Source organism: Suillus bovinus, assembly GCF_016758785.1.
Source record: "Suillus bovinus strain UH-Sbo-P2 chromosome Unknown EDB93scaffold_325, whole genome shotgun sequence".
NCBI lineage: Eukaryota > Fungi > Basidiomycota > Agaricomycetes > Boletales > Suillaceae > Suillus > Suillus bovinus.
The window spans coordinates 1-11,539 of NW_024542381.1; the positions used below are offsets into that span (position 1 = coordinate 1).

The window sequence follows — 11,539 nt, forward strand, 5'->3', positions numbered from 1 at the left end:
GTAAGCTAATGGCTGTCGCAAATGTCACTTTTTGGCAAAAAAAAAAAAACACAGTCTTCTTTGTATTTGTATTTAGAACAACTCTGTGGGGCTGTATTTTTGAAAAATTGAGAATTGTGAGTGCCATTAGAAAAATGAGTCTTATGGGGTCGGAAATGAAATCTTTGTGTGTGACAATTAAGAGGTAACACTACGAAAAAGGTAAACCTTCACCTCCATGTCCATGCCCTCAGAGTACTGCACCGCAGGCTGCACAATACCGAAGTGTGCACTGGGTAACTTGAAGAATCTTGGTGAACACACTATAAGGAACACCAAGAAAACCAGGCTCAGCCAGGTACGAGCTAAAGAGAAAGAGAATGTGCAGGTAAGCTTCAGACTCAGATTCACTCATTTTCCATGTCTGACATCCTTATCAGCCTGCGGGTATTGACTCTCCCTCGTTAAACACTTCACCTTCTGTAGACATGTCCAAACTTCCGTTCTCACTCAATATTGAATTAATTTTTGATGCTGCCAAAATAATTGAGACACAAGAATCACTTTCAGCAATGTCTAGCCACAACATCAAGAAAATCTTCACTACAGCTGATTGTGACTGCAACGAGCCAGGAGTCGATGACAACAACTCACCTGAACAGGCTGAGCTGAGAATCAATGGTGATGAAGATGATGGAGAAGCAGATGAAGACATTTTTGAGGCCAAGCCTCCACTTGAGGCAAATACAGAGCTCAGAGTGTGTTCTGAGGGCATAGGGCTCACATGGGAACTCCGGAAGCCACCCAATGTCTCCGAGGCTGTGAGTGCACTCAAAGATATCAATACCATGCTGAAGCCACCACAAAACACTGGCCACAGCTATAAGGACACTAAGCTTGAAAACTGGACAAAACTATGGCTTGAATCAATGACATCATTTCTCACCCATTACACGAACCCCTGCTCTACTGGATATCAGGCTTGGATGGCTGCATCATTGTTGACAGCAAATGGGAAAGGAAGGTCAAGTTGGTGGACACAGGAACTTCGAGAGGCAACCAAAGCCTATGTGCAGAATCATAATAATGTCCCTGTCAATCCATTTGGTTGGAGACATGGATTGTCATGGCTCGATGATCCTGACATTGCTAATGAGATCCATGAGCACCTTCAATCCATTGGCACTTATGTCCATGCGGAAGACATTGTTACATATCTGGATAATGAGGAAGTAAAACACGCCTGAAGATGAAAAAAAACCATCTCCCTGGCAACAGAAAAGTGCTGCATGAAGTGTATGGACTACTGCTGGGTTCAGGATCACCGTGGTCAATATATTGATGGTCACGAGTGTGAAGATGTTGTCTATTATCGTCAACATGTTTTTCTGAAGAAATGGGCAGAGGAAGAAGCAAACATGTGTACCTGGGGAAAGGATGACAAAGAGATCTGTGATACTGAGTGGCCTCTGTGTGTCTGGTTTCACGATGAAAGCACATTCTATGCTAATGACTACAGAAAGTCAAAATGGGTGCACAAAAACACAAGCGCCACTCCGTACACAAAAGGAGAAGGGGCTTCTCTGATGGTTGCTGACTTTGTGTCAGCAGATCATGGCTGGTTGTGACCGCCTGATGGAAAGGAGTCAGCATGGATATTATTTAAGGCAGGAAAATCATGCAATGGTCATTTTTCAAATGAAGAAATCCTCACACAGTTTGAGAACACCATAGCGATCGTTCAAAAGCACTGGCCCAATGAGGATCATATCTTCATCTTCAATAATGCGACAACTCATCTCAAGCACCCCAATGGTTCTCTCTCCGCATGCAAAATGCCTAAAGGAACACCTAAAGTTGGGACAAACTGGGGTGTTGAGGTAACAGTGAGAAATTCAGAAGGGAAGATTATTTATGGTGTTGATGGGAAGCCCACAAAGATGAAAATATGCATGGGTGATGGCACTTTCGAGGACGGTTCCCCCTAGTCATTCTATTTCCCCAAGGGCCATCCACGTGCAGGTATTTTTAAGGGCATGGCAAAAATTCTGGAGGAGCGTGGTTATGACAATATGGTGAATGTTCGTGCAGAGTGTAGGCCAAATTTTACATGCAAGCCTGGTGTCAAACATTACTGCTGTCGACAGATGTTGTACAATGAACCTGACTTTGTGAATGTCAAATCTACACTTGAACTTGCCGCTGAATCACAAGGAATCTCAGTACTGTTCCTTCCAAAATTTCACTGCAAGCTTACTTTTATTGAGCAGTGTTGGGGGCATGCCAAGCGAGTATACCACCAAATGCTGCCCTCACCTAGCAAGCATGATCTCGCGAAGAACCTCGTCGACGCGCTGGAGTCCGTGACTGTGGAGCAAATGTGGAAGTAAGCCTCCTTCTTATTTGATTGTTTTGTCTCACCTGCAAATTTAGATATGCATGTTGTTCTCACAGATTCATGGATGCTTATAAAAAAGGTTTAATGGGAAAACAAGGGCATGGGCAAGTAAAAAATACAAAGGTCATTGAGTCCTCCCTTACACTATTCTTGCAAAGCTTGAGAAGGCTGGACTTTAATACATACTAGTTTCATTCACCTATCATTTCATATAATATATTGTACCTGGCATATACAACAACTCCCAGTTTATTAATTAGATCTAGCTACATAGCACAGTTGATACTACGATACATATCATCGTAATCCTCTCGTCCTTTCAGGTCACACACTGGTCACTGCATGTTGGCATTGGTCACATTGGGTCACAAGGCATCACAGGTCATCACAGGTTGGTTGGTTATGCATGAGCCCTATCTTATGTGATGCTCACCTCCTTATGTCAGGCCTCCCCACACTATTCCCACACATCACATTTCTGCATTTTTCAGCCACACAGTGTGGGAATTACCCTACAACACCACAAACATCACTTATTTTGGAAATCTCCACAATATTAATTATTCCCACACCCTTCCCACCTCACTGCAGCTTCACCACTACACCACAATAGGTCCCCCTTCATATATAAGTAGTAGATTAGTATATATATGTATAACACAATATAATAGACCACTTTTTTGCTCATTTGTATGCCAGCTCCTCCTCCAGGGGCAATTCAACATATGGTAGAATATAGAACACTTTCGCACTTTTGCCCCTTTGGCAGGAAAGTGTTCTAGGGTATTCAGTACATATTTAGAAGTGTATATGAAGAGATTTACACACTTATTTGACCTCCTGAAGCGCCCTCCATCAATAGATATAGCATATATAGAGAAAAACACAAAATATGTTCTCATGTATTTATTTTTAAGTGAATATACTTGAAAAATGTATTCCCAGCATCTATTCAACAGTAGTAACAATGTATCAGGAGTCCAGGACCATCAGATAAGACCTTGTGATGCAGCATACATATCATCTCCTGGTGATACACCCTCTGTGAATTTTTTTCCTGCAGGACCGGACCTCAAGGATGGTAAGGGGTCTATATCTATGTATATTTATGGTATATCTATCACATAGCTACCACAGGACACCTATAGGATCCTTCAATAGAAACAAAAATAAGGAAAATCACATTTTTGAGGTTTTTCAATATCTTAACTAGGTACACATGGTCCAGCCTGCTCATATACCATTAGTGGGGCATATATATATCCTTTATGTACCATAAATCACTGATAAATAGGCCGGAGCTTTGAGCTAGTGTGTGTACTGGTTAATTTTACTGATAAGGCCATAGTACCTTCAAAGCATCAAAATTTAATAATCAGACACCTGGAGTACAGTTATAATATATCCAGTATCATATATCCAATGTTTCAGAAAGATCCATCTCTGACTCCCACATTAGTGGAGGAGAGCTCTTGTTGAACTCAAACATTTTCCCATCACTTAAATCCTCTGCTGATTCTACCCGATTTTCTCAGATGTACCCTTATTGGAATTTGTTGGCTGAGTTTGAATTCTGACTTCACCCCATCTGCATATGATGGCCTTTGTGATACAGCCAACTAACAATAAAAATCAATATATAGTTCAGTGAGTGCCTGATCTTTTTGGTCTGCTCAAACTCCCCTCCCTATGAAGCCTGGTATGGCCTGTCCCCACCCTGAGGCTAAGTAGTGGAGCACCACTTCCCCTTCCACCACATCCACACATTTTGACCACTTAATTTTTTGGGGGGTGTTTACTCTCTATCTAGATTATGCTCTCTGTCAAGCAGAATATTCTGTTCTCTCTGATTATCAAAAATACTGTGCATTATGACTTTATGTCCCGTCCCTCTCTGATTTGTTGGAACTCAGAGTCAAAGTGCTCAACTCTTGAACGTGACCATGCACTGACCCTGCATGTTTGACATAATCTCTCCCTCTTATTGGCCTGTTCCAGAATCTCGAGGCTGTAATCGATGTGAGTCAGAGTGATTGGCTCCTATATCTTAGCTCTCTGCATGACTAACCACCTGCACCAAGACAGTAAGCCAGCATGATCAGTGTAAGATCCAGTTTCTCCTTTTTTGCCTGCCACAGAATGTTCTCTTGGATGAATATCTTGCTCTCACTGGACAGGCACTTAAGTTTGAGAAAACTTGTCCTCACCCAAGATGGATGATACTAACATTGTTGACGACTTCATTGAGAAACTTGCACCTGTTGTTTGCACATTCAGGGGTTGGGAAGATATCAGACACCGAGCAGTAGCCAAGAGCAGACATGTGCCTGTACCAAGCTTCATGTACATCTAGCAATTTTCTCTAAAGATATTGTTACTGATAGCATAACAGGCTTGGGCCATTAAGAACAACGGCAGCAAGCCTTGGTACTTCTGTCCAACATGAATCTCTGGACGAAGAGCCTGACATGACTGCAGCAGCTGTCCCCATGGATGAACATAAAAAGGTGAGGTCTCGTCAAACTACAAGAGTCAGACCAGTCATGGCAGACAGAACAATATGTTGAGAATTGTATGCATATCCGGGCCCATCAACATATTCCACCTCATCATCAATCTCAATAATTTTGGGCAATCTGTTGAAAACCTTTATCACCTATCTGGTCTTTTCTATGATGGTGTCTGCTTATTCCACCTCAGTGATAATGGAGAACCCATCATATGTGAGTCTGTTTACCTCAGAATAGATCAAATCTGATATTTCCAAGTGTCCCATGCATCAAATGGCATGCCAGGTCCTGAATCACATGTGAACCACCGACATATGATCTTTGAGTTTGACATGCCTACATGGAAGGTGTGTGTCCCAGGCCAGACCCAATCTCTCTCTGACAATAGTGTCCCAGCATACAATAGAAGTCTTTCAAATCACAGAGTCTGTGATGCCTCAGCGCCCTCCAGCCATTGTATAATCAATGTTGACTGCTGCCCCATATTTCTTGGAGGTGTACCACTGTGCCTAGCTCCTTTCCAAATCTCTGTGTAGGATTGTGCGTTCAGTGGGAGACTCGGACTGCCAGCTCACATCTGCCATAATGACGCTGTGTCTCACATGAATCACCTCCTTCATCTTGGCATGTAGTCCAAATATTGTATTCCCACACTTCGATCACTGGGACTCCATCATGTACTCAGAAAATAACATGTGTTTAATCCACTGCCTCAGCATATATTGGGCAAGCACCCATTGGATTGAGACTTTCCTCCTCGCTTGCTTGTCATGTGCCTCGAAACCTTACAGCATTGCTACACTGCAGTGGTAGTGGATGACCCAACATGGTTCAATTGACCTGATGAACATTACTCTCAGTGTCTGGGAGACCTTGAAACCCCAGTACTTGTACGAGCTGTGCAAAATCTTCCAGCCAGCTTCACAGAGAGGAATTGTACATGACCTGAAGCCATTCAAGTGTTGCTCTCAAGTTTTGTGAGTCTTTGTTTGCAGATGAGCACCATGACTGATGCCGCCATCCTCGACCATTGTAGAACGTCCATGGCGAGCATTGATGCCCCGAGCTCATGTCTCATAGCCATATGTGCTTATTTTGAAGAATTTTATGGAAGCCCTGTAGCAGCTGCTTTCAGGCATGGCTTAAACCCAGTCGCTTCAATCATGCAATGAGACCTTAAACCATTGAACTATGACCATTTGCCTTCTGTGAGCTGGATGTATCTTCCTGCCAAAGAGTTGGTATGCCATATGGAAAAGTTGTTATGAGCAGATGTAGTTGGGTGTATGCACATCATTCCAGCATCTATTTGGCCACCTTACAGCAATAAATCACACCACCAGTGTTGTTCTGCTTTTGTTGACCACATCCAACATCATGCCAAATATCTGTCTTCTTTGCCTGACTATGAGTTTTTCCTTACAGTGCTAGAGGTCATACCTTACACCTGTGCAATGTTGTCATGCATTAGTGTGAAATGTACTGAACATCGAGTACTCTATCATTGCTGCTGATTGACTTCATCAGGCTATACCAACTGTCAATGACAGGTTGATGCTTCAAAGAAGAGAGCATGAAACTGCATCAGCATCTGATGCCATCCACGTGGAAGCCAGCATAGCTGCCCAGTGGCCGCAGGTTGTAGCCCAATCTATTGTACATCAATGCATGCAAGATTATCAGAAGGCTACATGCTGGAAACCAGGCTCCATCTGCGCTGTATGCAGTCAATATGCTCACAAAACTTGCAGCCTCGTCCTTGAAGGTGACAAAATTGGAGAAGCACTCCCCTTGAGTTTGGATCTTCTGCGCTTGCATGACATATCTGTTGTCAAGAAGTGCATAGTGCAGACATTGTCCAATGAGTTTATGTTTGATTACCAAATGTTGAATGGCTTGATGCTGGACAAAGATGGCTTCACTGAATGCACTTTGACCAAAGCTTGTCTGAATATATGTGCAGCATGCTTCAGGTCGCTGTCAAAATTAAAGGTTTCCCGCCTTGCTCTAGCAAACAAGCTATATTGTGGGCAGCTGCCCCTCCTATTCAGAGACCTAACCTGGGTAAAAGAAATGGTGTGTGCCATCTACAGTAACACCACTCATGTCACTCGTCTATATCAGTTGTCAGATGCCACACAGCCATTTGTGTTCCATGGCAATACATGTGCTCATGAAACAAATGTGGTCTCTACCATCAAAGTCCTTCCTCAAACTCCTGCTGACATCAATGACATGCTCTCAGTGATCTTTATAGGCACAGGCAAGCTTGATGCATCCTCACTCCACACGATCTTCTGCATCCGCATGTAGTCTGGTCACTTTTGTGATGGCTCTGTGCCCATAATTGTCTTTACCAGCACATCACATTAGACTCAGAGGTAATAGATTAGTATCCTGAAGATGATACTGTACCTGGTGTAGTTGAACAGATTATATATGATCATGACTCAAATGCCCCTTCACTGTTTGCTGAAGAAACTGCCGGCTTCTCTGATCATCCTGCACAATCATTCACTCAAGCAGGTGATAGTGTTGCTGCTGATCCTACCATCATAGTGGAGACCATGGGCGTGTCCAATCCAGAATGTACTCGCTTGGCAGGTTGTGATTTCACAGCAGCCGCTTTACACAACCTGCTGCCTTCGTCTGCTGAGAAACCTGACCTTGTCATACATAGATCCACTTCTGCTGTGGATGAGTATCACAACCCTGATCTGATCCCCAGCATGTTTTCTACACTTTTCCCATTTGGCATCGGTGGATTTGATGACAGCACACGATCCCACCCATTGGCATTTCAGGCTCAAGCCAAATACTACTTTGACATCAAGGACAGGGCCTTTTGTCATCATCGGTCATACATGTTTGTTGTGCTAAATATTCAGCAGTGTTGCCTGGCACATCTTCATACACACTTTACTGTGAGACAATCCCACTTTGAAAATATAGCTCAAACCTTAAACAGCCTGACTGCTCAGACACTTCATCAAGTAGCTGACCAACTGCAGAAAGAGCATAGTTATTCTAACCTCAGCTCAGATGATTGTGCTGCACTTAACTTACTCAACCAGGTGAACACAATTGCTGCCTGCATCCCTGGCTCACAAGCATCAAAAATGCACATCCAAAGTGAAATCAGGAGCTACTTTGGATTTTTTGGTATGCCGCACTTGTTTTTTACCTGCAACCCTAATGCAGTTCATAGCCCTATCTTCCAGGTGATTTTTGAGGATGAGACAGTGGATCAGATTCAATGCTATGCTATTCTTGTATCAACCCACAAGTGTGCTCTCCGCTTGGCTCGAGATCCTGTGGCAGTGGCTGATTTCTTTGAGTTCTCTGTCACATGCCTCTTCACTCATCTCTTTGGGTGGGACTTTAACACTTGTACATCTTCACCATGAGGGGGAATATTAGGACACATCAAAGCATTTTATGGCACTTGTGAGTTTACTGAACGTGAATCACTGCATGGCCATTTTGTGATTTGGCTTTTATGTGGCGTCAACCCTACCACATTACATGAATGATTGGTGGACCCAGACTATCAGCGACAATTCTTTGAATTCTTTGAAGATATCATCTATCACCACTTACCGGACATGGAGGTTGACACCATGGCTTTTTTTGAGCCGCATACTCAGTGTCTGCCTGAAGCTCCCTCACTGACAGACTGTACACCAGCTGTGATGAAACAATGGGACTCTGAATTTCTGACTGAAGTCAAGCGTTGCAGGAAGCCCTTCAGCGTCACCAGTGTAAGCAAGTGTGTCACAAGTATGGCAACAATGATGAGTGTAGGTTCCAGTTTCTCCATGAAATTGTAGATACATCATATTATGTCCAGGAAACAAAGTCTGTAGTGTTGAAGTGTCGTGATGGTACCGTGAACTATTTCAATCCTTATGTGTTGGTATACTGCAGACACAATCATGACCTCAAATGCATTTTGTCTAGGAAAGCAGCAAAGACAGCAATGTTTTACATTACAAACTACATTACAAAAATGGAGCTGAAGACATATGAGATGTTGTCACTGCTTTCTAGAGCAGTTGCTCAAGTCTCTGCACATCCAGAAGACAGCAAAGTGTCTACCACCAAGAAGCTTCTGCACAAATGTCTGACACAGTGTGGCCGTCAACAGCAAATCCATGCCCAGTAGGCAGCACACTACCTTCGAGGGTTTGGTGATGACATCCCATCTCATGAGATGGTGCCCATGCTTTCTGGCCTTTTATTGTCATATGTTAGAACATGATATGCTACTGGCCTATGCCAAACAGATGATGAAGCCGATGGTGACACAGAGGATGTCTCATTGAACTTGGGCACTGACAGGGCTGGAAGATTGATTACAATGCACCAGGTTCACCACTACTTGCACCAAGCACTGACACTCAGCCATATGAATTTCTATGACTTCTGTCATAATGTGAGTTTGGAAAAAAAAACTACTTCAGACAAGAACCACAATACACCTGAGACTCAGCTGGGTATCTTCCACAGGCATACATTAAATCAAGGTCATGATCTCCACCAGACACATGTTCTTGTTGAGCACACCAATGCACAGCAGGGAGAGACTCGTCGCTGCCTGATACCACATGTGATCGGAATGTGCATACCATGCAAGTGAGATGCAGATTCCTGGGCTTTGTTTGCTCTGGCACATTTTAAGCCATTCAGTGAAACTGAGCCATTGCTTGAGCACGGTCATGGTCTCTTGGAAGTTCATGCGACCTATTGTTACAAGAACATCTAGACGCTTGGGCCCCTACTATTTTTCTCCTGATCCTCCTCGTATCAGCCCTCGCATCATACCCTTACCCCGACCTCACCCTTGTCATCCTCGTCATCCTTGCATTCCCTTTCGCCCTCTACCTGTCGCTTCAGCAAAGCCAGTACATCTGGCCGGATCCTTTCGCTGACGAAGCATACCCATGCTCCGTTCCACCACCTGACTGATCCTGCGGACAGTCCCCTTGCCCTTACCATCTGGATGGTAACCTATGATACGATGCACGACGCATCCCATTTCCTTTCTTGATCTCTGACTCGGTGCGCAGTCGCACATGCGACTTATACTTAGATCCGCAGTTGCACGATCGTGCCCCTGCGTGTTTCACTTCTCATTCTGATCTCTGACTCACTTTCTTATCCAGCACGTTCTACCTAGATCGAACGTGCCTTCCTATTATGGTCTTACCCTTTAACGATTGCCTCTCCCGGTAGTACGAGTTATCATCCACTAATACGTCCCCTGTCCTCTATATAAACTCGCTACCATGTACCATATTCCCTAACTTGAATCTACTTGGTTCTTGACCTCCTACTCTCACCAGAGTGATCCTTCTGCCTCGCCAGCAGTCTATATTCTATCTTCTTATCTGCTCTTCGCGGATAAGCCTATAGTCTTGACCTTTACTCATCGACTTCGTCGACGAGCAAAGCCCCTGTTAACTAGTCGGACTTCTGTCCTTCTAATTAACGACGATCCTTACGATTAACCTTCGGGTGTCGTAAGCCTAGGCCGACATAGCTTATTGTCTCGCACCCGCGTGACATAAGCTACCCGATTTGGACATAGGCGTTAAATCGTACTTGCCGAAGACACGCCAAGTACGACCCCTAACCTTGGGCTAGCCCAAGGACGTCCACAGACCATTGACGACACAAGCTCTGTTTGAGCATCGCCAACAGATACCATCCAAGTCGTAACACCTATGACTTTCAACCCTTTGCGAAGCAGGTCATGCTCAATTGGGAATCAGTCCACGAGTGTGAGGATGCACGCAATGCTGACAGATTGTTGAAACGAGCTGCTGCTGCTGCCAAATCTCATGACCGCAGATCTGCACTGGCCTGCAAGCTGATGAGCCCCTTCAGTGACAAATTCCGTATTATACAGGTCACCCAACCTACATAATATCCCGTATAAGACGGGCCAGTGGACTATGGGCCGATGTTATGTATATCCCCGATGTTGACGGATGGGCCGGGAGGGATATTATTTCCGATGGAGACGGGTGGGCCCATCTATGCTGATATTATATATATCCTCAAAGATGTCGGGTGGGCCAATGTAATGGTTTATTGTATAGATGGGTGGGCCAACTTACAGGAAGTATTTTGTACACGGGTGGGCTGAGGGAGTGGTGGAATATGTATTATATAGACGGGTGGGCTGATGTAAGGGTTTATTGTATAGACGGGTGGGCCGACATACTGGAATTATTTTGTAGACGGATGGGCTGAGAGAGTGGTGGAATATTCATTATATAGATGGGTGGGCCGATGGAGGGGGATGTGATATAGACAGGTGGGCCGAGGTAGTGAGATATCTGTCTGACATTCACGGATTACCGAGTCCCAGATGCCCAAAAACCAAATCCCATTGTGCAACATCCATTCCAGACACCCAAACACCCCAAGCTCGAGACTGGAAACTGGAAACTGATGAAAATGTGTGAAATTTCTATTTCCTTACACCAAACACATGAACACCTGAACACCCAAAGCCTGAAGCTTAAAAGTCCAGTTATCAAATCACCAAGTGCCGAGTCCTGATAGACCCGAAGCCTGAGACCCAAAATCTAAAGCCTGTAACTCAAAAACATGTATGCAAAATGTCCATTTTTCATTCATTGCA

General features: G+C 44.2%; 5 protein-coding genes across 5 annotated transcripts; all 5 read left to right on the plus strand.

Moving 5' to 3' along the window:
* Positions 1–764: 764 nt before the first annotated feature.
* Positions 765–1,217, plus strand: EDB93DRAFT_1066290 (uncharacterized protein; the record flags this gene model as incomplete). Its single annotated transcript, XM_041444904.1, has 1 exon — positions 765–1,217. A coding segment is annotated over one exon (453 nt), but the record flags the coding sequence as incomplete, so codon positions are not given.
* Positions 1,218–1,397: 180 nt separating this feature from the next.
* EDB93DRAFT_1244133 (uncharacterized protein) lies at positions 1,398–2,556 on the plus strand (the record flags this gene model as incomplete). Its single annotated transcript, XM_041452199.1, has 5 exons — positions 1,398–1,401; positions 1,714–1,956; positions 2,002–2,365; positions 2,413–2,485; positions 2,536–2,556. 5 exons carry the CDS (start codon positions 1,398–1,400, stop codon positions 2,554–2,556), a joined length of 705 nt encoding a protein of 234 aa, XP_041300581.1.
* A 2,033-nt stretch (positions 2,557–4,589) lies between these two features.
* On the plus strand, positions 4,590–5,349 carry EDB93DRAFT_1258521 (Nse4 C-terminal-domain-containing protein; the record flags this gene model as incomplete). The annotated part of the gene is made up of 5 exons (XM_041454134.1): positions 4,590–4,720; positions 4,770–4,884; positions 4,932–5,100; positions 5,146–5,234; positions 5,284–5,349. 5 exons carry the CDS (start codon positions 4,590–4,592, stop codon positions 5,347–5,349), a joined length of 570 nt encoding a protein of 189 aa, XP_041300582.1.
* A 1,437-nt stretch (positions 5,350–6,786) lies between these two features.
* Positions 6,787–7,200, plus strand: EDB93DRAFT_1098257 (uncharacterized protein; the record flags this gene model as incomplete). The annotated part of the gene is made up of 1 exon (XM_041446888.1): positions 6,787–7,200. One exon carries the CDS (start codon positions 6,787–6,789, stop codon positions 7,198–7,200), a length of 414 nt encoding a protein of 137 aa, XP_041300583.1.
* Positions 7,201–8,579: 1,379 nt separating this feature from the next.
* On the plus strand, positions 8,580–9,212 carry EDB93DRAFT_1244135 (uncharacterized protein; the record flags this gene model as incomplete). The annotated part of the gene is made up of 3 exons (XM_041452200.1): positions 8,580–8,612; positions 8,639–8,941; positions 9,174–9,212. The coding sequence occupies 3 exons, from the start codon at positions 8,580–8,582 to the stop codon at positions 9,210–9,212; spliced, it is 375 nt and encodes a 124-aa protein (XP_041300584.1).
* Between the last annotated feature and the right edge of the window lie 2,327 nt (positions 9,213–11,539).